At 46.1% G+C, this 23,649-nt stretch overlaps 1 protein-coding gene across 1 annotated transcript in view; it reads left to right on the top strand.

The window, feature by feature from the left end:
• Nucleotides 1-5,942: 5,942 nt before the first annotated feature.
• Nucleotides 5,943-23,649, top strand: part of RNF17 (ring finger protein 17) — a 3,777,565-nt gene continuing 3,759,858 nt past the window's right edge. The window contains exon 1 of the mRNA XM_069639339.1: nt 5,943-6,132. Coding sequence (XP_069495440.1) covers nt 6,018-6,132 — 115 coding nt within the window. The 5' untranslated portion in view covers nt 5,943-6,017. The remainder of the gene's footprint in view (nt 6,133-23,649) is intronic.

Genomic DNA, 23,649 nt, shown 5'->3' with positions numbered 1-23,649 from the left:
CGTCGACAGGCAAGGATGTAAGGGCCGCGCAAGCTGGCCCAGCCCATCAACAGAGCCACAGGATGTGTTAATGAGGGACGCTGCACTAGGGGGTGCGGCGTCAACAACAACACCATCGTCTCTCCAGCAGATAGTCTGCTTCATCACGAGTTTGGCGGTAACCCTTTAATGCGGCATTAAAACTATTACCGCTGCATTTAAGGGTCTGCCAAATCACGGGTCTGGCAGCATTTACCCCCAGCTCCGAGCTGGGGGTAAATGCTGCCAGACCCCACGAATAGGGAGCCCCACTAACCCACCAGAAAACTCCTGTTGGAAAAGGGGCCCACTAGCCCACCATGGATTCTATATATTAATTATAAATGTCTCAATACAGGCCTTGAGGACCCACTATGCCACCAGGGATTTGTGGTGGGGGGTAACTTGGCCTCCAAGAAGGCCAGAAAAACGGAATATCCTGGACCCCAGAAACGTCCATGCTAGAAAGTGGCAAGACTCCTTCGGGGAAGGGGGAAGGGCTTACAAGACCTTATCAGCCCTCAACAAGCCCTCCCCTCATACTCCCCCTCAAGGAAGGTAAGTTAGCCAATCCTGGTAAGGGGTGGGATATATATATATATATATATATATATATAGTGTGTGTGAGTGGCTTGGTGTGGGTTAGTTGGGTGAGAACAGGAGGTGGAGGAGGACGTCCAAGAGACCAGAGGAAGCGACAGCAAAAGGAGTGCAGAGACTATTATAAGTATTTGTGTGTGGAAGTGGAGAGTGTGAAGAGTAGAAGTAAAGTAGGTGTTGCAGAGTGATTGTAGTGGTGGAGGTAGTAGTAGTAGTTAGGAGTAGAGACAGTAGGTAATGCAGTAGCAAGTAACTGGAATAAGCAGTATTGTGGTAGTTGGTAGTAGAGTACATTAGTGAGCACTAGTGAGTAGAAGGATCAGTAGACTCATATGAGTAGTGGAGGAAGGAAGGGTAGAAAAGGGATAGTGATAATAACAGAGTAAGAACCGTGGTAGGAGATTAGGAAGAGCAACAGGGGGTGGGAGAATAAGAGTAGCTAGTGGTGAGAGAGAGAGAGTGGAGGAAGGGAAGAGGACAAGATAACAGCTGAGGTAGGGATAATAGTAAGCGAAGGAGTTAGGAAGTAAGAGGAGAAGTCAGTTCAAAGGGTGAAGGTGGAAAGGCAGAGTGAAAGATCGGAGGGACAGTAGTATGGCGGGATGAGAGTATCTAAGGCCATAGTGCAGGGAAGGGTCAGGCGAGACCGTGTTTGCAAGACCAGCAGGTGGACCTGGGTGAAAGGAGGCACCATCCCACCCCTAGAACACTAAGCGAGGCTAGGAGAGGGAGAGTTAGAAGGACCGTAGGGAGCCAGGTAGTCAGCACCTTAGGGAAGTCACACTTAGTCTTAAAAAGAGAAAAAGACATTAGGGGTCACCTGACACTCGCTACTAACCTCCCTTTACAGATGCCTGGGTTAGGGAGGTGGGGAAGACCGGGGAATGAGAGAGGGACGGCCCTAGAGCCAAATTCCCCAAGAACGTTTTAGCCCTGAGACCGACATGTGAATCCCTTAGACCAACCACTTGTAATTTAAGAAAAACACTCTTGGACCGTCTTCCAGTTTTGAGTGTGGTTATTTGCGACGCAACATCTTGCCACAGGAGACCTTGAGTAAATCAAAGTTTTTCCAGAAAATTTGTTGAATCTCTAGGGTTATTTTAACCCAATCGGTTAGCATTTATCGAATTTAGGGAGGCTTCGGAGTAGTGACAAGAAACAGCATGGTGCAGGACGCCCAATATCATAATGATGATGCATGGTAAATAAATAAAGAGACCCCTCCCTTTCCAGGGCAGAGATCAGTTACAAACGTTTGTACTATGTGTGTGCCCTACAATGTCTGTGGGTGGCTCCCATGTAGTTCCTACAAAGGGAATACATCATCTGGTGACTGCCACAGATGGTATACAAATCATTCTGAGTCTTAGGGACAGTTGAGGGTTTTCATTTTTAAAATTTGTTGGACCTAGGTCTGTCCCTCTCTCCCTCTCATCTTCCCACGACCCTCTTCCCTAACCCAAACAACCATATCCCTAGTTAGTTCTATGAAATGTTGACCCATTCTGTCTCAATCTGAGTTGGACTCCAAATGTTGATCTAAAAGCTGGCTGTCTAGACTCCCTCAGGGACTTCCTAAATGTCCCTACTCTAGCAAAAGGTTAATAGTCTAATGAGAATTTGGACAATGCCTTGCACTTACTCTGTTGGAATTAGTCTAATTAAGTCACGCCCACTCTCACCTTTCTCCTTACTCATTACCCTTTCCATCTTTCTCCTACCTCCTCCCACCACACTTTTATCCCTCAGATGTATAATTCCTCCTACAACTCGCCTCCACCCTTTGATGTTACCCCTCCTTCTTCTTGCGCTATTCCTCTTCCCACACTTACTCCTGCCTCCACAATACTACTATTCCCCTCCTCCACACTGCTACTACTCCCATATCTGCATTACTACTACTACCTCTGCACTAATACTACTCCCACCTCCAACTATAACTCACTCTACCAACTACAACTCTCTCCTACAACTACAGCTCTCCTCTTCCCACTACTCTCCCTTCAAGCCACTACTCACTCCTCCACCCGATACTCTGACCTCCAATCACTATGCCTACTCAAACACTGTAATCATTCCTTTCACAAACACTTATTAGCCTAACTTTCCTAACTACTCTCGCCACACAAACATGCGCAATCACACCTTACACTCACTAAGCCAACCAATACTTCATCTTCTCCAATAAATGCATCCACATTCCACCACTCATTCCTTCCTCCTGCTGGTCTCTTAGTCATCCTCCACTTACACAGAGGACCTTACCTGAATAATGCACACGTTGTGCTTCCTGTCCCCTGATTAAATCCTTCCTCCCTCTGCTGGGATTGGATGACTCTCTCTGGCCAAGCTGGCTGTGTTCTACCTACTTTCTCCACGTAGGCCCAAGAAGTCTTATGTCCTTGTTCATGATATAGGGCTGATGACTGAGCAACCCTATGGTAGGTAAAAGTCCCCTCAGGGTTAAGACTACTCTGTTTAGTCCCTGGTGGTCTAGGGTGTGCACCGCTGGCTCCAGTGGATTGTTGTCTGTGTGGATAAGCATTGCACAGTTTCTTCCGCTGCAGCACGTGCGCATATGGCCTACCCAACAACATGTTCCGACCTCACCTCTCCTTACCTCTGGAACAGTTGGATAGTAGCGTCTACAAGAGGGCAGCATGCCTTCATCGAGCCCCAATGGTGGAAATTGCCTGTGGCGAACGGCATGCTTCCCCGCATCAGGATGGAAAGTGACAATCATGGAGAGGATGATGCAGTCTCATCCTCCTCTGCTTATTCCCATACAATCAAGAACGCTGCACCAAGTGCAGGTATGCTATTTCTGACTAATGACAGAACCTAACTTGTCTTTCACAACAGCTCATTGCCGGATTTTGATGTCAGTAGCGCGCCTTGCCACTCTGCTACCGAGGTGGAACTTGCAAACAGAAAAGCTAAAAATGTTCTTTAAGGCCTCCCCGGAAACAGATGTTTCTGCAAAGAGGTCAATGCACCTGTTCTCCGCTGAAGGGGAGGAACATAACATCTTCAAGCTAGGGTAAAATTATAGCAAAGAAATTAAAAACTTCAGGTGTGGTGGTCCAAAACATGTGGCCACCGACCAGGCGACCGCTACATGCCCTCTCCACGGACCCAGCCTTTTCTTGTAATGATTGACAGAGGAAGCCATGAACACATTCCTATTTTGTTTCTACTCAATGACTGACAAATGCGATTCCATTTTGAATATTACTGAAAAAAACAGGATTTTGATCACGAAAAAAGGAATTATTTTAGGGCTAAGAAAGATGCATATTATTCTTATATTCTAACAAGATGCGTGCATGGAATTGTTAACAAATTGGGTGAAAGGGTCAGGGGTGATAGATCTCTGAGGTTTTTGCAGCATACTACCGTAAACTTTATGCAGTTCCGGTGAGCCCGGGTCTGCCTTCATACTCTGATCTCCTGGAAGAGATTCCTCTCCCACAAATTACGACTCTGCAAGCAGAGGAGTTAGTAAAGACGATCACAAGGGAAGAAGTGGCAGTGTCCGCTCTCCAGCCTGGAGTTAGGGAAACGTCTCAGCAATGAGGTGACAGGAACTATGTTGGAAATGTTTCGGGACAGCTTGAGGGTGAGTGCGTTACCACTGGACCTGTGCCAAATGACAAGTGACAGAGTCCTTCCCAAAAAGGATAAGCCATTCGAGGACTGTGCTGCGTATAGGCTCATATCGCTCCTCAATATGGAATCCAAAATACTGCCGAAAATCCTGGCGACGAGACTGCTTGCGTTGTTGCCAGCACTGATCCATCCAGAGAAAAACTGATTTGTGCTTGTCAGGGCAACTCACATGAACATCCAGCGGCTTCACGTGGCCCTGGACATGGTCGATAATATCTCTGGCCTGCTTGCACTGGTGGCCATAGATTTTGAAAAAGAGTTTGATTCAGTCTATTGGGGCTTTGTCTGAGGAACAGTGTCGCGCATAGCCTTCAGACTGTCCTTACTGGCATGGGTTAAACTGCTGTACATGCGTCCCCGGGAGGTGGTCCGGGTCAACAGAGTCATGTCCCCTTTCACCGGCGCTGTTAATTTTGGCTATGGAGCCCCTGGCAATCTGGCTTAGAGAAGACCATGTTATGAAAGGTTTTGTGTGGCCATCGGGACGAGAAGACCGAGTGTTGTATGTAGGGGGAAGTAGTGGTCAATTCCGAGGATAACTGAAATTCTAGCGATTTATGGGCCACATAGCGGCCTCAGGGTCAATTGGTCCAAATCATTCCTATTGCCGATGAAGGGCAGCCTGGCGGCGATTGCAGAGTGTAATGCCTTTCGAGTGGCGAGGAACTCTTTTAGGTATTTGGGCATCCAGCTGGGTCTAGACCCTGCTGCCTTTCTTGAGCGTAACTTGAAACTACCTGTGAGTGATATTTGCAGCAAATGCCCGATTCTGGTCGGCCCTCCCCCTGTCTGCGCTGGGTTTAAGATGATGATACTGCCCAGATTTCTATATATTCTCATAGCTCTCAACCATTTGTGTTGCAAAGGCGGGTGAAATCACCCGATTTTGTTTTTGGCGGGTGAGACGACCATTGGAATCAATGGGCGTGCAGGAGGCTTGGCGGGTGAGTCAGCCCTTTACAAGGCGGGTGACACCCGCCAAAAGCGTGTGAGTTGAGAGCTATGTTAATTCTACAGAACACCCCAGGTAAGATTCCGGACCGAGAATTTCAGATCATTGAGAAAATACTGCGGAAATTGTTATGGGATTTGTTAACCTGCTGAATGCACCGAGTCACCTCGCAGCTATCTAAAGCGGTAACACCAGAAAGTTCCAAATGAAGCTAAGCGATTATGTAGTGGTATAATAAACATGTGATGTTCCTAGTAATTTCATTATATGAAGTTGCGTTGATATGGATATTGTGGAGGGAGACGTCACGGTTCGGGATGTCCTCGGTCATTTAATAATGACGATGAACGGCGATCAAATAAAAAGTCCCATTCCCGTAGTTGCACTCTATTACGAAGCCGTTAACCTAAGCATTTTTCATCTCCGTATTGTTGCCTATATTATCAACCGTGCGTTTTCTAGACAAACCTAAGTATTTGACAGTGAAGTTTTTAAATGTGGAGATTGTTAATTAACGGCGATTAATAGTAGCAGTTTGTTCTTTGCAGTTAATAACGATGGCTTCTGAACGTTGTAGGGATAGATCTTAATTTGGATACTTCCCACTGGAACAGGAAACGTTCTGACGATGGAACACACCAATCGATCGTAGATTGACTTTCCACAGCAGTATATCTAGAGTAGTTGCTTGTTTTAATCCGGGTCAACGTACCCGCCGTAGGCGTGCCTGTCACGTGGACTCAACGCACACAGGCCTAACGAGCTTTGTATTGGGATGAGAGTTGGCGGGGCACGTGCGGTTGTACTCGGCTTGAGACAGAGAAGGGATACGAGGAGAGCAGTAGGAATGACCGGACGTGGGACTCGTTGTATTGGCTGCATGCAGTCAGGTGAGTGGCTGTGCTTGGACTATATGGCAAGGCTGCGATGTGAACAACAGTAGGGGAATAAGTCAATTTAACGGGGATGTACGCGCCCCTTGAGGTGGAGACGTTGCTTTACTGTTATATAACTGCAGCGTTTTCACCAACAATCCTTCCCTTCTTCAGCGACGTAAAGTTTACATTGCACAAAATTCGAGAGGTTAAGGTTCGCCGTCGGCCGTGTTCTGATTGGACTGCAGCGGAAGTATACCCAAAGAAAAGCACAATCCATAAAATTACGGAATAAAAAACAGTTGAAAATGCAACCACATTTGGAATGAGACCGTGTTTGTCAACCCAGACGTTTCCTTTGGCCAATTGACAGTTTACTGCAGGAAATTGGTAATACGTTTGATTTAAATGCACCGTCGTATCCAGACTGGTGAAGGCAACCTGTCGTAACCATCCAGACATTTAACCAACGTGATAACCTGTCGATCAGTGGTCATTTTAGGCAAAGGACTGTGGGCAAAAAATGACAGAGGGCCCCAGGTGAGCGGGGCATGATGGCAAAGCCTAGAGGGCGCAGTTGCACAATGATGTGTGTTTTTTTAACAGTTTTCTGTGTTTGGGGGTCTTACTTTAGCTAGCGACAGCTGGGCTTCCTCGCCAGGTTTTGCAGTTAGTGGTGGTAACATTGAATGATCAAGCCTGAAGCTAATGTTGGAATTGATAGGGTTCAAGGCAATGGGAAGGGACATTACAGCCTGTAATTTATAGGAGGTGATGTCGGGGGTTAAGTTACAGCATACAGAACCCTTCTGTGCATGTCCCTGGTGTTCATACCCCACACACGCTTGAAATGTCATAAAACATCACCGAACTTCAGCAGCGCCCCTCTTCCCATCATTGCCAAGGGGAGCTTAGACCAGAACCTCATACTATTTTTGATTTTCTGTACTGCTTTCTCAGCGTTATGCTGATGTTCCGCTTCTACCGTGTGATAAATATCTATCCCCAGGTATCTGAAAGTGTTTGGCTCCCATGGTATTTGTAAGACTGGTAATTGATCGCCTGGGACTCCTACATACCTCCCTAGTGGGAATATGCATGATTTTCTAGGATTCACCGCTATTCCCCATAGCGACGCAAATCGCTCCATCACTTCCAAGATATATTGGAGATTTTCTTCAGGTTATCTTATGTACAGCAGCTTGTCGTCTGCGTATAGCAACATCAAATGCGGCTCCCTTTTTATTCTGATCCCTATTACCTCATACTGCTGCCTCAGGTATATTGCAGGGGCTCCAGTGCTAAAATTTAAAGCATCAGAGACCATGCACATCCTTGTCTAGTACCCCTGCTCAGTTGCATCTTTAGGAGATGATGGCTCCCGTTTGAATTCTGGCTAGCAGTGCACTATACAGTAGTTTAACCAATTTGAGGTACCCTGGACCTATCCCATAGTGAGTCGGGGCTGCAATCAGCCAGGGCCATTTGACAGAGTCAAAGGCTTTTATTGCATCTAGTGATACAATAGCCATCTCACCCGAGTCTTCTTTTGTGTGTTCTATAACCCGGTGGAGTCGTCTAAGGTTGTCGGATGTGTTCCTGCGCGGGACATATCGTGTTTGATCCGGGTGTATTATTTATTAATGATCCGTTTCATTCTGTTTGCCAACATCGCTGTAAGTATTTTGCTATCTTGATTCAGCATCGATAGCGGTCTGAACGATCCACAATCCTTGCCTGGCTTGTTGGGTTTAGGGAGAGTGATAATAATTGCTTCTCTTAAGGATTCTGGCAGCCACCCTATCTCGAATACCTCATTTAGCATTGTTAGCAGCGGGGGAAGCACCTCACTTCTGTACATTTTATCAAATTCACTGGGGAGCCCATCAGCCCTTGGGGTCTTACTAGTGGGTAGTTGCACTACCACCTCTTCTAGCTCTTCTAGAGTGATCGGGGCATCTAGGTCCTCTCGCTCCACTTTGCTTATTCGTGGCAAGCCTATGTCCTCCACTGTGTCCATTGTTTCCCCTCTGTCGCTCCCTTCTTCGTCCCCATATAGTTTCCAATAGTATTCAAGGAACTCTAGATTAATACCCTCTTGGGTGTTCGCTAATTGCCCATCCTCCTCTGTTATTGCTCTGATCGTGGGTCTGGGGTTCTCTTGTGTACAACCATGTCAACATCCTTCCTGGTTTGTCTCCCCACGCGTGCTGCCTCTCTACATACTTTTTATAGTTCAGATTACATAGTCTCTCCAAGTATTGTACACATTCCTGTTGCAGTTGGCTTATAGTTTTGGCATCCTCCTTTGTGCACCCCCCCTTGCTCAAGGTTATTTCTAGTTTAGTTTCTGCCTTTTGCAAGTCCCTTAAAGGCATGGTCTAGTAAAAATTTTTATTGTCCCAACGGGTCGGCCATGTTTTTTTTAAGCCTAAGTGGCTCGATTTTAGAAAATGTTCCTATGGACCTTACCCGAGTTTTCGTCCATTAAACGCACGCGAAAACAAGCACCAGGGAGCTGCCATTTTCTGATAATCCTATCTTTTCCCCGATCGCCCTGGCTGACCTGCTTTTGCGGCACTAAATCAATTCCCCCGCCCCTGACATTATCAAAACATTCATATTCCCCGCCTCTCCCCATGACGTTACTGTGCTGCGTAGGCAAACGCGCCCAGTTGTCTTCTGCGCGACTCCACACAGAACCCGGAAACCAACACAGATCAACTCACAACACAGCGCGCCACAATTCGGAATATGAAACTGTACTTTAAAATGAAACAGCAACACGGTACATTTGGTAAAGTACATTTATTTGACATTAAATGTTTAGAGAATATTCAGCAATTGACATATGAACTCCTGAAGCCATTTATTTTCATTTAACTGTATCCGCAATAACTGTTCCATTTCATCTTGAGTCACGCGCTGTTCCTTTATGGTACACAGGGTGTTCATTTTCGTAAAAAGAATCACTTTGGAAGCACGGTGAACCGCAAGGCTGTTCCATCAACTAGGCACTAGTCCATCCTAAAGGTTGATATGTTGCTTCTAGCCACTAGTACAGTGTAAGGGCATGTGGGCCCTTGGCGATCGTCCCATAATATGGTGATCGTGCTCCAGTTGTTGACACAAAGCTGCAGGTGTCTGCTGAAGAATCCATCCGCCGGTGTCTCAAACAGATGGCAGTGGCAGTAAGGGATCAAATACCTATTATGAAAACAAAAAAATAATTAGTCTCGCTAGCCGAACTTCATTAATATTACTCATTTTATTTATTACGGCCTATCAGAAACTATTTGCTTGCAAGGGGAGTTCAATGGAGAATGTTCTTCTCTAAAATCAATGTGAAAAGTAACGAGATAAATCGAGGCCAACACACAATGGTAAACGACAGTCTACATGCGTGAGGAATGATATGATATATGATATGGCATTTGTAACGCGCCTATACTCAAGTGTTACTAGGCGTGACGAGGCAGGTGGGGAACAAGGGCAGACAGACAACGATCCTACTAGGCCAGGTGTCTTTCTGATCGCGCATGGGGATGGGCTGTACAAGGTTAGTTGAATACAAATTAAATAATAGGGCCAGCTGGTGGCAAGTGCAAGGTAAATGCCGGGAGAAGGGGCTGAAGGATACAGAGACAGTCCCGTAGTGCAGGGAAAAGTGGCTGGGCCAAGGAGCGAGATCGGTGAGACCAGTGGACCTGCATGCCCATGTGCCCACTACGAACAGTTTTACTTGCTTTTCCTAGCTCTTCATTTATTCATGCATCCATTCATTAAATCTTCATTCCGGTATAAAAGCGTGTAAAGATTTACTTTATATTTGAAATTTCCATTGTGTCTCTTCGTAATGCAGTCTGTAAAACGGACCGTGCTCTTAACAATGATTTTTCGTATACTGACCTAAAACTGAAACTCGGTCTAGTTTCTGAATTTTCTGCCTTATCATCTCTTAAGTTATTGCGCACTCCCTTCAAATGTAGTTCTTTCGGCATGGTCCCTGTCTCAAGGTCAAAAAACAATAGACCCTTATACTTCCAGTGCGACTTGTGGGCCTCATCTGGGCGCTGTCCTTCGCATTCTTTATTTGCAACATCACGTAGTATAGGCATCTATGAGAACTTGAAGTTTAGAATCCGTCTATGTAGTGCGCCTCAATGTGCAAATGCGAACTGGCTTCTCTCCCAAATGCCACGGCCCGCTTGGCTGGCGCGTTCTAAGTGCCCCAATTTTGTCCCCGTTGTCTGCGAGCTTTGCAGCCCAAATTGAGACATTTAATTTTTGGCGGAAGGTCAGGGAAAGTATAAAGTACCACAGGAGTTGAGTTAAAAGTGAGATTTATTGTTTGTTTGTTTGTTTTATTATTTGCAATACGCAAGCCTCCCCTCCGTTAACAGTGCGCAGCATTTACATTTACATGAGATGAGACATGAGAAAAATATATACATACACATATGTGAGGTGAATAGAGAGAATTCAAGGATGACACCCAGCTTGTTCGCCACCCATGATGGTGAAGGTAGGGGTTAGGTTTACAGGTACACTGTACAATAACATTTATTTACAAAAAGACAATCGTATTGCAATTATTTAAACCAGGATTTGTACTTCACAATCAGCTGTGCATCGGGTGGGCATGGCACAGTCGCAATATTCGGTGGCAATGGATCACTGCTCTGCACAGAAACGTCCAAAATTCCATATCTGTGCTTCTCTAACACAGCAACAATAAGGCCTTTCACAAAGTCGAACTGCATTTCATAATAGACTGGTTTGATCACCCATTGCTTACTTCGTTTTGAAAACACCTTAGTGTAGCAAGGCATCCTTACTTTACTCCTAGTCCTAGATTGTTCACGTCCGACATTGCTGTTATGGGCCAAGACCGCTAGTAGAGTGCGATGTTTCATGCCCCGAAAGCTAAAATGCAAGCGCTTTGGCCTGTACTTTAGGCACATATTGTCGAACACCTCCAAATCTCCTGTGTGACAGAATTCTCTCAGTCCTCTCCAATCTCTTGATAGAGTTTTGTCGAAAACGATCTTCTCAATGGCTTTGTGTGTCGGTGAAGATGGAATCAACCACTTCTTCTTCCTCTGGGGACAAAGGGCCATGTTCACATTGGTGGAAATGTTCATTTGCTGTCCAGCGGTGAACGTTGGCACAGTGGTGCATCAGTGACCGCCATTTTTCAAGTAGTATTTCCACTGACCCCTCACGTTTTTGAGCTCCACCAAAGATGGTTGGTGATAGAATGTGACCACTGCAAAATACTTTCAAAACCTTTTTTTTTCCCTGCAGCCGAGATTTTCTTATTGATTGATTTAGCAAGATGCCATACATCAAATTGATGTTTAATATGTGGGAACTGCTCTCTCATTGTCTTGGCAATTGAAACATGTCTATCCGTGGCTATGAGGTCGATGTGCATTCCCCTCGATTGTAGATATTCCACTGATTTTATAAAACCTAGTTTCTCCATGGCCACTGACGATGTACATTGTGTTACCTGCACGACCACCGAACTCACAATTTTCTTACTATCCATGTCCTGAAAGTGGTAGGTGCAGTACTTGGCAGAAAATCCAGGGCTGTCGCACTGTCCATCGCCGGCTAGCCTGAATCGTTTGCCTTCGAATGTACTTGCTAGAGACAATTGTTCAATTTTCCAAGCATCACTAATGGCCGGAAACAGATAATCACGTTGGTATGTGTAGTACAGCGCTTTAGAAATGAAATGGAGTCCCACAAACTGAAAGAAAGCCTCTAACTTTCTAAAACTGGAGCCACTAAAAAGTGATGCAGCTGCACACAGTAGATTGCCTGCTGGCATTTTCCCCAGCATTGGTTGTGCAGACCATGAGAACCTATGATTTAATCTACAGGCGGCATTTATTTTGACGTTGCTGCCTTTTATTTGACGAGTCACATTAATCAATGGCTTCCCACATACTTTCCCTCTAATGGAATGCACACATTTCAGCATACTTATAATTTCCATCAAACAACTGTGGAATACAATGTATTTGCTCTCTTTCATTAGACTGTCATCCTGCGTCAACGTTGTTTCGGCCTTTGACGTTGTGGAGATTTCAACACATTGGAAAGTAATATCGCTGATATCAAGTTCTGATGCGTCTATGGATGCTGCGGCTGGTTCATTCACTGTCATTTCAACATCTATTACTTCAACATTGATGGGAGAACACAACAATGTCGACAGGTTTTTTGGCGGCAAATTTTTGGCGGGTGTAGATTGTGTAAATTGATCTCCAACTACTTCAGAGCTATCTTCAATACATTCATTAACATCTTCTTGTGGTGGTGCGGTCGCACTGTAGCTATGGTCCAATGCAACTTTGCTGTAGTCTCCAAACACAATTAATTCATGTTCTGGCCATTGGACATGAGCATCTCGAGCCTGAACACGCCTCGCCTCAATTAATAGTTCCTCCATAGTGTACACGGTCTGGCAAGCCACATCTCTCATTCGCTTCACTGTCTGTGTGTGTATAGTTCTGACACCCACGGGTAACTGGAGGAGATATTGGAAAAGGGATGTTCAGTTTAAACACAAGATGGAGTGTAGTAGAATTGACTGGAAAAAAACATAAAATAGTCCCCAGCACAAACATTTTTTAATAGTTATGAACTGTTTGTAACTAACCTTTTTTTGTTTTTTTTTTCTTTGCAACTTTTTTGACTCGACCTTCAACATCTGCACGCTGTAGCTCTGATTCGTTTCCGCATGTCCTCCCTTCCTCTTGCGCTGCAAGGACTATATTTTCTGTATCCGCATAGACAGCACGGAATGAGGCTCCATCGTCTCCCTGAAACATAGTACTTTTGTTACTATGTATCAAAATATTGTTAGCATAAAACACACGTGAGGACGAACACACAGGTACATTTCAATAGCCAAATACGATTTTAAACATTGTTTGCAACAATCAAAGGACAAGTATTCGACCAGTGATGATCTATTTCGATGGAACTGTCAGTATCCATACCTCTGGCTCTGCATGGACTGCCATGAATGGTTGTATTGGAGAGGAGGCATCCGCATCTCCCTGAAACGCAGTACTTGGATTAGTATGGTTTTCAATATTGGAAACATAACACACACTTGGGGTCGAACGCACAGGTACATATAAAGAGATAACCGCGAAAGATGTATTGTCCAAAAGAATCAAGGAAAATCCAAATATGATCACATTTCATCGACTTATTTCAACGATTCCTTTACATCTGCATCATCTAAATGAGATGTTGTGATTGTGGTGGAAGCTCCGTCGTCTCCCTGAAACACAGCACTTGCGTTAATAGGGAAGAAAGTATAGCAAATGGAATCACGTTATATGGTCACGCATGATGGAGCTGTCATTATCCATACCTCGTGCTGCTGAAGAATATCTATGGATGTTGCAAATGTAGTGCGCACTTCCGAAAGCTGTTGCGCCGATTCGTATACTTGAATGTCAGGCTCTGCATCAAGTGCAGGGGTTGACGCTCCATCAACTGCCTGAAACATAGTACTTGCATTAGTGAGGATTACAATTGTGAAAACATAACACACACCTGGGGTCGACAGCACAGGTACATATCAACGGCTAACCACGAATGAAACATTGTGTAGAACAATCAAACAACAAGAATTCCAGCTCTGATGATGACGCTCGGTGGAGCTGTCAGTATCCATACCTCCTGATGTTGAAAAACATCTAGAAATGTTGTAGATGTGGCGGACGCTTCAGCATCTCCCTGAAAGACAGTACTTGCATTTGTATGGATAACACTAATTATAACTGAAAACAAACACCAGTGGACGATAACTAAGGTGTATATTAATTGGAAAGCAGTAACCAAACATTCGGTAAAATAATTACACGATAGAATAAAACTATTACTTGACATGCGTAAAACAAGTATGTAGCGGATTAGCCTAGTAAGATTACCTGATACGCGCTAGAAGTGGTTGATAACTGCGACCACGTCAAGGATGTAGAATGTTCTTGCTTCAGATTCAAGGGATAGTCAAGAAGTTGTAAAGGTCAATTAATGATTGATAATGAAATGCCAATATTAAAAATAGCCATGTAAGCCGACAGAATACTTGAAAAATGCTCAATACAGCACAGTTCCCTGTCCCCATATATATATATACATTGTGTTTGTGGGTTATGAAATCGAAAAAGAATATATTGATAAATGTCATTATTCAAAAAACTATACACTCATATCAATACCGAAATTATTACAAGGAATAGAACACCTACAATATCTATTAATCCATTCGGCTACACAGTACCGCAAGGCCTAAAGCTAAATCCGGACACTTGACTCACCGGTGGCGGAATGTGGACGAATAGAGTGGGAATAGCGTTTTCACGCAATTTCCGTGTCGTTCGCCGTTTATTCTTCTTTGTTACCCAAGAAGTTGTGTACATGTCCAACGAAAAGTGCCGGCTGCAGATGCGGTATCGATCACCCCTCTTGTCCTCTAAGACTTGTTGGACTCTACTTTCCAGCTCATCCAGTGGATATCCGCAATGTCTGACCCATTCTCTTATTCGATCAACAGTTTTCGGGAATACATGCATTGTAGTTCCTTCAGATTTCGCATGGGTCTTCGAAGGGCAACCGCTAATCGAACAGGCAGGCATTGTTGATCAATCTGAAAAGTAAATATCGACATTATTATACAATCTTCAAGAGTAAAGATTTGATACAAAATTAAATGAATCATACAATGATCAATGCAAGGTTTGTTTTGGTCGCAGGAACTATACCAGTTCATTATGTGCTGCTTAGTACTTGCATAAGTTGCAGAAATGTATAATTGATGTGACTGAAATCTGAACATGTGACTCGTCCCTTGGATGTTCTGTCTTGCACGAGAAGGAAACATGCTAACATTATTGACTGGACCCCCGAAGGATGCAATTCAATCACAATAGTCACAGATGAAAATAAATAGATCTATTGATAGCATAGCAATGGAAACTCAAGTCAATACCAATGAGACCAATGAACATAGCACTGTTGTGTACTCTACTCGAAAATAGATAGAAATTTAAAAATCTGCGAAATATGACCAGGATACATGGCCTTACCTTGACCAACAAACAGTTGGATTCAGCAAGCAGAGCAGTATGTTGCGGGAGAATAGGTGGATGGCCACAGGTAGCGCACTGATGGGTATGCTCGAAGCGGTCACAGAAGTTCACGGATAGCACGACGACAAGCAGATTAGCATAGATCTCAGTGGTTCCCAGGTAGCACATTCAAGAGTTGACTTGCAAAGCACAAAGATGTTCTCATGAGACATATCGAGTGGTTTTTAAAGTATTAGAAACTGGGGTGTGTTTGTGAATGAATGATGTATGTATGTCGTGGTATTAGGGGGGCGGCCTGCCTCAGGGGAGGCCTGCCTGGAGACACGGGGTCTGAGGAGGCCATGTGACCGATGGCCCCTTGGCGTGGGACACCTTTTGAAGTGTACATGCAGTTTGGCACCTTGGCCTTTCGCGCCCCGGACAGCCCCCCATGACAGCGCTCATCCCCGGGTGTGAACCGCCTTTGATAGGGGGGGGTGGGATGGATGGCCCTGGGGCGTGCAGATAAGGCACAGGAAGACTGCTGAATGGAGACACACTTATGTGGATTGCAGGGGGGCGGCCTGCCTCAGGGGAGGCCTGCCTGGAGACACGGGGTCTGAGGAGGCCATGTGACCGATGGCCCCTTGGCGTGGGACACCTTTTGAAGTGCACATGTAGTTTGGCACCTTGGCCGTTTGCGCCCGTCACAGCCCCCCATGCCAGCGCGCACCCACCGGCGCAAACCGCCTTTATATCAATATACAGTATATTGCCTGTATATCGTTGCTTTTCAATAACAAATGCCACATACCGGAGATTCTTGTGAGCACAGACCCACACTTCAACCGGTGTATTATAGTGGTCAAGACCCTAAGGCCTGTATAATCCAATGGTAATTGTTAGTATAGATATATGTGTGACTTTTATAGAAACATAACCTACTGAAAGACTTTGAACAAGTGTTATTTAGTGCATGCATTATCAAGAATATGTTATGTTAGCTTAGATAAATAGTGACCACCCTGCTTCACAGCAACCAGACCTTCACCCATTCGGAGCACAGATGTCTGACGTCCATCCTTGAATGGAGACACACTTGATTCATTTAAAAAATCGAGACAAACGTTAAAATATATGTGGTGTTTTATTTTGTATCTTATTTTCATGACACAAAAATACAAGACTTTAAAGATTATACAGGTCAGGTTGCAGCACAGCGAGAGAAAATCCCCTGTACTGACCGCTGTCACTCGGGAACGTTTCTCTAATGGCACGAACGGCACAGGCGGGTATCACTCTTCGAACCCGGTGTCCAAGCCTCCCGTGAAGCCACCATGTAAAGGAACGATAGGCCACCAGCCTGTACCACCTGTGAAAAGGAATGAAACAAACTGTTTTTAAATGACCCAGATAAGTTTAATAAACGTTTGTTGTCAATGACAATTCTTGTAACTAATGGCATTTTACACGGACAAATGCTATCTAGACAATGCACACTATTGAATGACTTACATGCGTTACAATGATATGTAGATGTAATTTTGGATATAGTAGAAGAACATGAAATAGGAGTGGCATGACAAGCAGAGTATACTTACTCGTTACTCGGATTACGAGGACGAACAGTTGCTCGAAGTTCGTGCATAAGCACCATCATTATTCTCAACACGGCCCGTGTGAGGCAGGCTGCACTGAAGTCTGGCAGCTCGGTGATGCATTGCGGTCGTGGCTCGCCTTCCGAAATGTAGGCCAGGCATCCCGAGTTTTCTCGGCAGCAGCAGTTCTCGTCCTCAGTTGGCATTAGCTCGCACCGATTGCATGTGCACCAGGTGGAGACGCCGTCCATTCGACTAGGCTCAGGCTCTTCATCTGTTGATTCGTCCTGCCAACTGCCGTCCGAATCCCCATTGTTTTCGCGTGCTTCCCTTTCCAGTAGTTCCTCCTCGGTATACTCGGGCTCGTACATGTAGGGCATTATTGTAGCCATTGTGTGTTAAACAAACTAAAATAATTGATAGCGGTGGTACTGGTATCTGTTCACACGGGCTACAAGCGGCGAAGGTAGCTGACCAGAGCACTGAAACGAGTCACAGAATACTCAATGTAACACAGAGAGAGGAATGGAATCGAAAATCGGCTGCTGTGTGTTGTGAAACGGTCTGTTTATACTTATTGAGGAGAGAGGCGTCCTGCCATTTCCATGGCGACACGTCATTAGCTGAAGCGCAGCAAATGTTGACACGAGACGTGCTTTGGCGTTGGGAAATGGGCGGTACGAGTCTGCTGATGACAGGCTCAGGGGCGGGGGAATTGATTTAGTGCCGCAAAAGCAGGTCAGCCAGGGCGATCGGGGAAAAGATAGGATTATCAGAAAATGGCGGCTCCCTGGTGCTTGTTTTCGCGTGCGTTTAATGGACGAAAGCTCGGGTAAGGCCCATAGGAAAGTTTTTCTAAAATTGAGCCACTTAGGCTTAAAAAAACATGGCCGACCCGTTGGGACAATAAAAAATTTTACTAGACCATGCCTTTAATATACCTCCCTGCAGCCCTTTGGATTTGGCTATTGCTATCCCTCTCACCACCACCTTGAAGGCTTCCCATAGTGTACCGGCTGACTCCACGCTCCCCGTATTGATATCAAAGTACCTTACAATCTCTTCTCTTAGAGCCTCCCTAAACATTTTATCTTTTAGTGTTTCGGCTCCGAGTCGACAAGTTGGTATCTTGGCTCTTGGGGGTCAGTATTGCCATATTAAAACCAGTGGCGAGTGGTCCGATAGGACCCTTGCTTTTGTATTCTGTCTGTTCTACTTCTGCTATCACTTCTTGCATGGCGAACTTGTAGTCTAGTCTCATGTACAAATTATGTGGGGCAGAGTAATGTGAATATTGTCTGTCTTGTGGGTGGTGCACCCTCCATGTATCTTCTAGCTGGAGATCTGTCAACAAAGTCTACATGGCCTTGGCAGCAGGGGCGGGCCTGTCTTGTATATTATCTGACCTGTCTATCATCGGGTTTAACGTGCAATTAAAATCTCCTCCCCAGATCACTCCCCCACCCCTTATACAAGCTCAATTTCTTGTATAGGGTCCTGAAGTATGGCACTGTGTCCTGGATCAGGGCATATATATTAATAATGCATATTTCTTTATTTTCCACCAGCCCCCGTATAGCCACCATCCTCCCATCCGCTTCAACTGTGGACTGTAGTAATTGAAATGGGACTTGCGGTGCTACCCACGTGATCACCCACCTGGCAAATGCCGAATATGTTGCCCCGATGACGGTTTGCCTCCACTTCTTCTGGATCACCTAATTTTTCTTTTGTGAGGTGAGTCTCCTGCACGAGAGCTATATCTATTTTCTGCTGTCTCAAATACATCATGACCTTGTTCCTTTTTTAGATAGCTATTAAGCCCCTGACATTCCAAGAAATTCCCTTAAGGTCCCCCATGTTCCAGCGATTTCCTGCCCCCCCTTCTGTATCTTCCCAACCCCTGCCCGGAGTACAAATGCTAGTGCGTGTAAGCTCGTACCCCAACTTAAACTACCCATAACTATTAACACTGCAACTTCCCTCCCTGCCCCGACTTGAACCCCCAACTCCCTTCTTTCCCTACCCCCCCCTCCCAACTGATGCCCAGCTCCATCCCTGGATCTCGGGCGCCGCCTCATCTAGCCCTTTTCTTGGCTATTGCCAGTACTTTGGGCACAGCAGGGAGATATCGCCCAACTGGCGCTTCAACTACTCTACCTATTGGGGATAGGTCGTCTACATCCTGTGTCTCCTATATTGGCCATAGTTCGCAGTGCATTTGTAGCTCATAGCTTCCTTGTACAGTTCTATATTCCAGTCCAACAAGCCCACCTATTGAGTGTCTCAATTAGTTAGCATTCACACTTTTCTAACACGCTCTTTGCACCCCCCCTTCTGATATATCTGCTGCAGCTTCAACCGCCCCCCACAGTATCGAGCATGGCGCCGGGTCACTTATCCTGTCCATCTCGCTCTTGACCGTCTCCAGACTCCGGGTAGCCCTGGGCGTCCAGCCAGCATGTCGTCTCCTTTGGGGTTTCTAAGAAGTGTGCTTTGCCTTTGTGTAAGACCTTAAGTTTCGCAGGGTACAGAAGCATGTATTTTAATCCGGCTGTACGCAATCTTCTTTTCACCGCCACATAGCTGTACCGTTGTCTCTGTACCCGCATGGTATAATCCGGGTATGCAGAGACAGTCGTCGACGCCAACGTTATTGTTCCGCCTTTCCGATTCCAGGATCTTTTCCCTGTCTCTGTAGTTCAATATCTTTGCTATGATTGCGCGGGGAGGAGCCCCTGGCTGAGGCCTTCTCATCAGGGTCCTGTGCGCTCGTTCGATCGCAAACCCCTGGGAGAACTTGCCAGCCCCTATTTCCTGGATGATCATGTTTTCCACATAGTCCGTAGGATCCAGGCCTTCTTCTCCTTCCGGTAGGCCTACCACGCGCATATTGCGTCTTGCTTGCCCTTCGGCCTCCTCAGCTCGGTTTTCCAGCTTGGAAACTTGTTTCAATATGTGGATCTCCTTAGCGTTGGTGGTACTAACATCCGCGTTGATTTTCACAGTGCTCTGTAGGCCACTTGTCCGTTCCGCCAACGCTCTTAAATCTTGCCTCAGGAGGTTGACCTCTATCCCTACTGCGTCGATCTTAGTTTCCAGTGCCGCTTTCAGGTCTGCCATCGCAGCCCCCCACGCGGATTTAAGTTCCGTTATAGCTGCAAGGATCAAGTGGTCGCCCCTTGGCGAAGTCGTCTCTTCCGATGTAGTCGCCATAGCTTGTGCAGGCATTGTCGGGGACTTCTGCGATTTAGTAAAAATTGTTGGCTGTTTACCTTTACCTTTGCCCCCCTTGAGAGCCATTGCACTGGACGTCCCCGGCCCTGCCCGTCTACTGCTCAAGATTGCGTCTTGCTGGCGGTTTGTTGGTTCTTGTGTTGGCCCGCAGCCCTAAATTCTCAGGTGCGGGGCTCCTTGTGGCACTGTCTGCGTTTATTCCTCAGTGTGCAAGTCCTCCATGTGTGGGGTTGCAGCTCTAACCCACCGGCCTTTCGGGCCTGCGTATTCTTAACTGTTCAGTAGGGGCCTCAGCACTGCACCAGTTCTGTGCTTGAGCCTTAGCTCAGTCTCCGCTAGACCCCACTCCTGTGTGTTCCGTGTGCGCCACCCCTACCCAGGCAGTGGTACGTGCTGGCTGTTAGAATGTATTTAGTCTTTCTTCCAGGACTAGGGTACTGTTTGGAGGTGTAAAACGGGCCAGATGTTAGCTCTGCTGGCCTAATAGCATTTTTCAGGGCTTCCTGTGCCCTGTTGTTGGACAGCGCCTATTCTGGCAGCACAGTGTTTCTCGCGCACTTCGCCGGAGGTGTCCTCCTTCACTCCTCCACCCCCTTTTAGTTTGCTTCTGTCTTTTGTTTGTGGGGAGTGCGCCTCCAATAGCTGCCTCCTTATGCAGCAAAGCCTGCTGCCTGGGCGCCTCTTACTAGGGTTTAGTTCCTCCGTACCCGATGGGGGGGGGGGCCCCAGAATTTCATCATTTCGGTGGTCAGCATCTGGCCTCGCGTTCTCTAGGCTCCATTCCCATGTGTTGTGTGTGTGTGTGTAGCCTTGCTTCCGGTGGCAGCCTCTTGGTGCCTCAGGGCTTGCCACCTACCTCTCCTGTGATGGGCTACTTCTCATGTGCTTCTCACCTTGTCATTATTTTGCCAGGGTCCATATTCTAGGTGTGCTGATCTTCCTGTGTGATGCACATTGGCCTGCAGGGGTGATGGTGCATCAGTGTTACATAGCCCTTTCCTATGGCAAGGCAGTGTCTGCTTTGTCCTTGACTTGCCTTCAAGTGGCATTAATTGTCAGTGGCAGTGCGCTTGTTCCCTTGGTTTCCACTTTACAATGCGGTCTGCCAGACCACATTGTGTCCCTTTTGCCTTCTTTACGGCACGTCTTTTTTGCTTGTAACGACCGCGCATTCGTTTTGAATGCGCCCGCGATGCTTGTCTTATTACTAGCGGCCGCTCGTCGTTCCTGGCTGCTGAGTCCTTCTGCAGCGCCTGGAGCCACCGGTTTTACTCCGGTTTATTGGCGTGTCGTGTCCTCACTGTGGGGCCACCAGGCATCGTGGCACAGTTGTCCCCACGCTTCCTCGGGGGAGTCCTCTTCCCGTTCTTCGGTACCCGCAGGGCATCCCCTGCTGCCACTGTCCCACGGGTGCTCAAGTGCAGGCTGCTTTGCTCTATCGAGCTTACCAGTGTCCCAGCTGGGTATGCTTCTTGGTGCCTTGCTATAGTCGGCACCCTCAGGGAAAACGCTCGTTCCTCTGGCCAACTCACCCTTTGCAACAGGCACGGTCCTCACGTTCAGGGGCTCCTGTTCGGGGCCCGCCGCCATTTTGTTTCCAGCCCCGCAGCGCTTGTCGGAAGCATCAAAGTTCCATAACGTCTGATGTATCCATTCGATCTGCTTGCGGCAACGTGTGTTGGAGTCCGCTAACATTCATGTTGATGCAGTATTCTTTTCTTGTTGGATTTAGAAGTCATTAGGCATGCGCTTGTCCGGATCAATTTTCGGATCCAGGAGCTCACAGAGAGCAGCCTAGCCCATGGCTGCTAAGCCACGCCCCTCGTGGTCCGTGTTTAGTCCATATTTGACGCATCTGAATCTACGTATCATTCTCGATTCTTGCAGTCTCACTTACGTTTCCATCCCTAGCTCCACACTTCACTGTTTGTAGACCCACAAAGCAAATTCTACTTTTATATTCAAGTTAGTGGTTTGTTTGCCAGAGGGAGCTTTGAATCCTGCCAATGTATACTGTTGAGGTGTTCTCGGATCCTGATGTGAAGTTCCCTTAGGGTGCTGCCTTTATAAATCTTGTTGCATACATCACAAATTTGGCAGTTAATGTGCTTGTTGATGGTACATTTTTTGCAGTAAGTGAATTGTGCTACTGTTTTTGTTGCATATCCGCGCATGGAGCATGTACAACCTTTTGTAAAACCTATAGTGGTGTGTTTGCTAAGCCAATCTGTTGCGGTGATCTTTTTCTGCACCATAAATGATGAGCATAGGATATTTCTTAAGTTTGGTGCTTTGCTAAAAGAAAGACTTGGGTATGGCGTGAGATTCGTACTGATATCTCTGTCCATTAAAAGTAGAGTACCAGTGTGTTTTTTCAAGATTTTCTTTAGCCCGTAACTGTCCACGTTGTACATAATCATTCCATATATACTGAATGGTCTATATAAACTCCCAAATTAAATACGGGTTTACATTCCTAAATATACTGCTGTTGAATTAATTAATAGTGAATTGGGCTTGATATCCTTGGGTACCCAAATAAAGTAAGGAGGGGGATATTCTATCTAAACATGTTAGAAAACAAACAAAATCTAGACTTATTGTTGGTTTGCTGGAACCAGAGTTATGCCTAGAGTTCTCAAAGAGTGGTATGAAGTGTGTGTTTATTTATTTTTAAACAATTTTTATTTTTGACAAACTACACACCAAACATTACAGCACTTTCGGACGATCGTAGTCTGAATCAAAACATCACTGTCATCCCTCGTCTCCCTCCCTCCCCACAAACTTGAGTCGTCTCCTCCACGCTATCTACCTGGGATCTATCAGGTTTCTCACTATTTGTCCACTCATGTGTGTCTTCCGTTTCAAGATTGACCTGGTTTGTCATTATGGTCACCAGTTGGCTCCAGGCTATCAGAGAGACCACTTCCTCTTCTCCTCCTCTAGTAACGGCTTCATACCACACCACGGTTTCCGCTTATGCCCATTTCAAGAGGTCTGCCCACCATGTCTCCACTCTGGGCCTCTGGGACGCCTTCCATCCCATGGCTATTATACGCTTGGCTAGGATATAGGCCAGGTCCTTCATCTTACTGACGTCTTTTGAATACGTGGTCTGGGGAAACACCCGAGCATTCATGCCCAGGCAGACCCCACGTCGAGGCCATTTTCTTTTTTTTTTAAATTTCGATTTTTTTTTTTATTTTTTATTTTTTTTTTAATTTTTTTTTTTTTGATTTTTTTGAAAACCGCATAGGTACACGAATTACAAGATTTGGGCAATCGCCCTCAACAAATCAAACTATAGGCCATTATTCCCTGCGTTTGTTCCCCTCCCACACACCCCACACAGTATCTCGAGCACTGCAGTCTGCTCATAGAAATGATGCGGCATAGGGCAGCGTCAATCCGGGGTTTCTCCGCCAGTGGTCAACCGAGTTTTCCAAGTTCCAGGGCCATTCATTCCATGTCGGGGCTTGTTTTTGGGCCGGACCAAGGACGCTTGCGGGTTTCAGGACGTGGCCTATGTATTGCCAAACACCTCTTGAAATAGCAGTCAGTCTAACTCTATTTGGGTGCTTGAACCATGTAGA

The sequence above is a fragment of the Ambystoma mexicanum genome, chromosome 7q (genome assembly GCF_040938575.1).
Source record: "Ambystoma mexicanum isolate Mex_15411 chromosome 7q, UKY_AmexF1_1, whole genome shotgun sequence".
Taxonomy (NCBI): Eukaryota; Metazoa; Chordata; class Amphibia; order Caudata; family Ambystomatidae; genus Ambystoma; species Ambystoma mexicanum.
The sequence above is the reverse complement of the archived record's forward strand: the minus strand, read 5'-3'. Positions and strand labels throughout refer to the sequence as shown.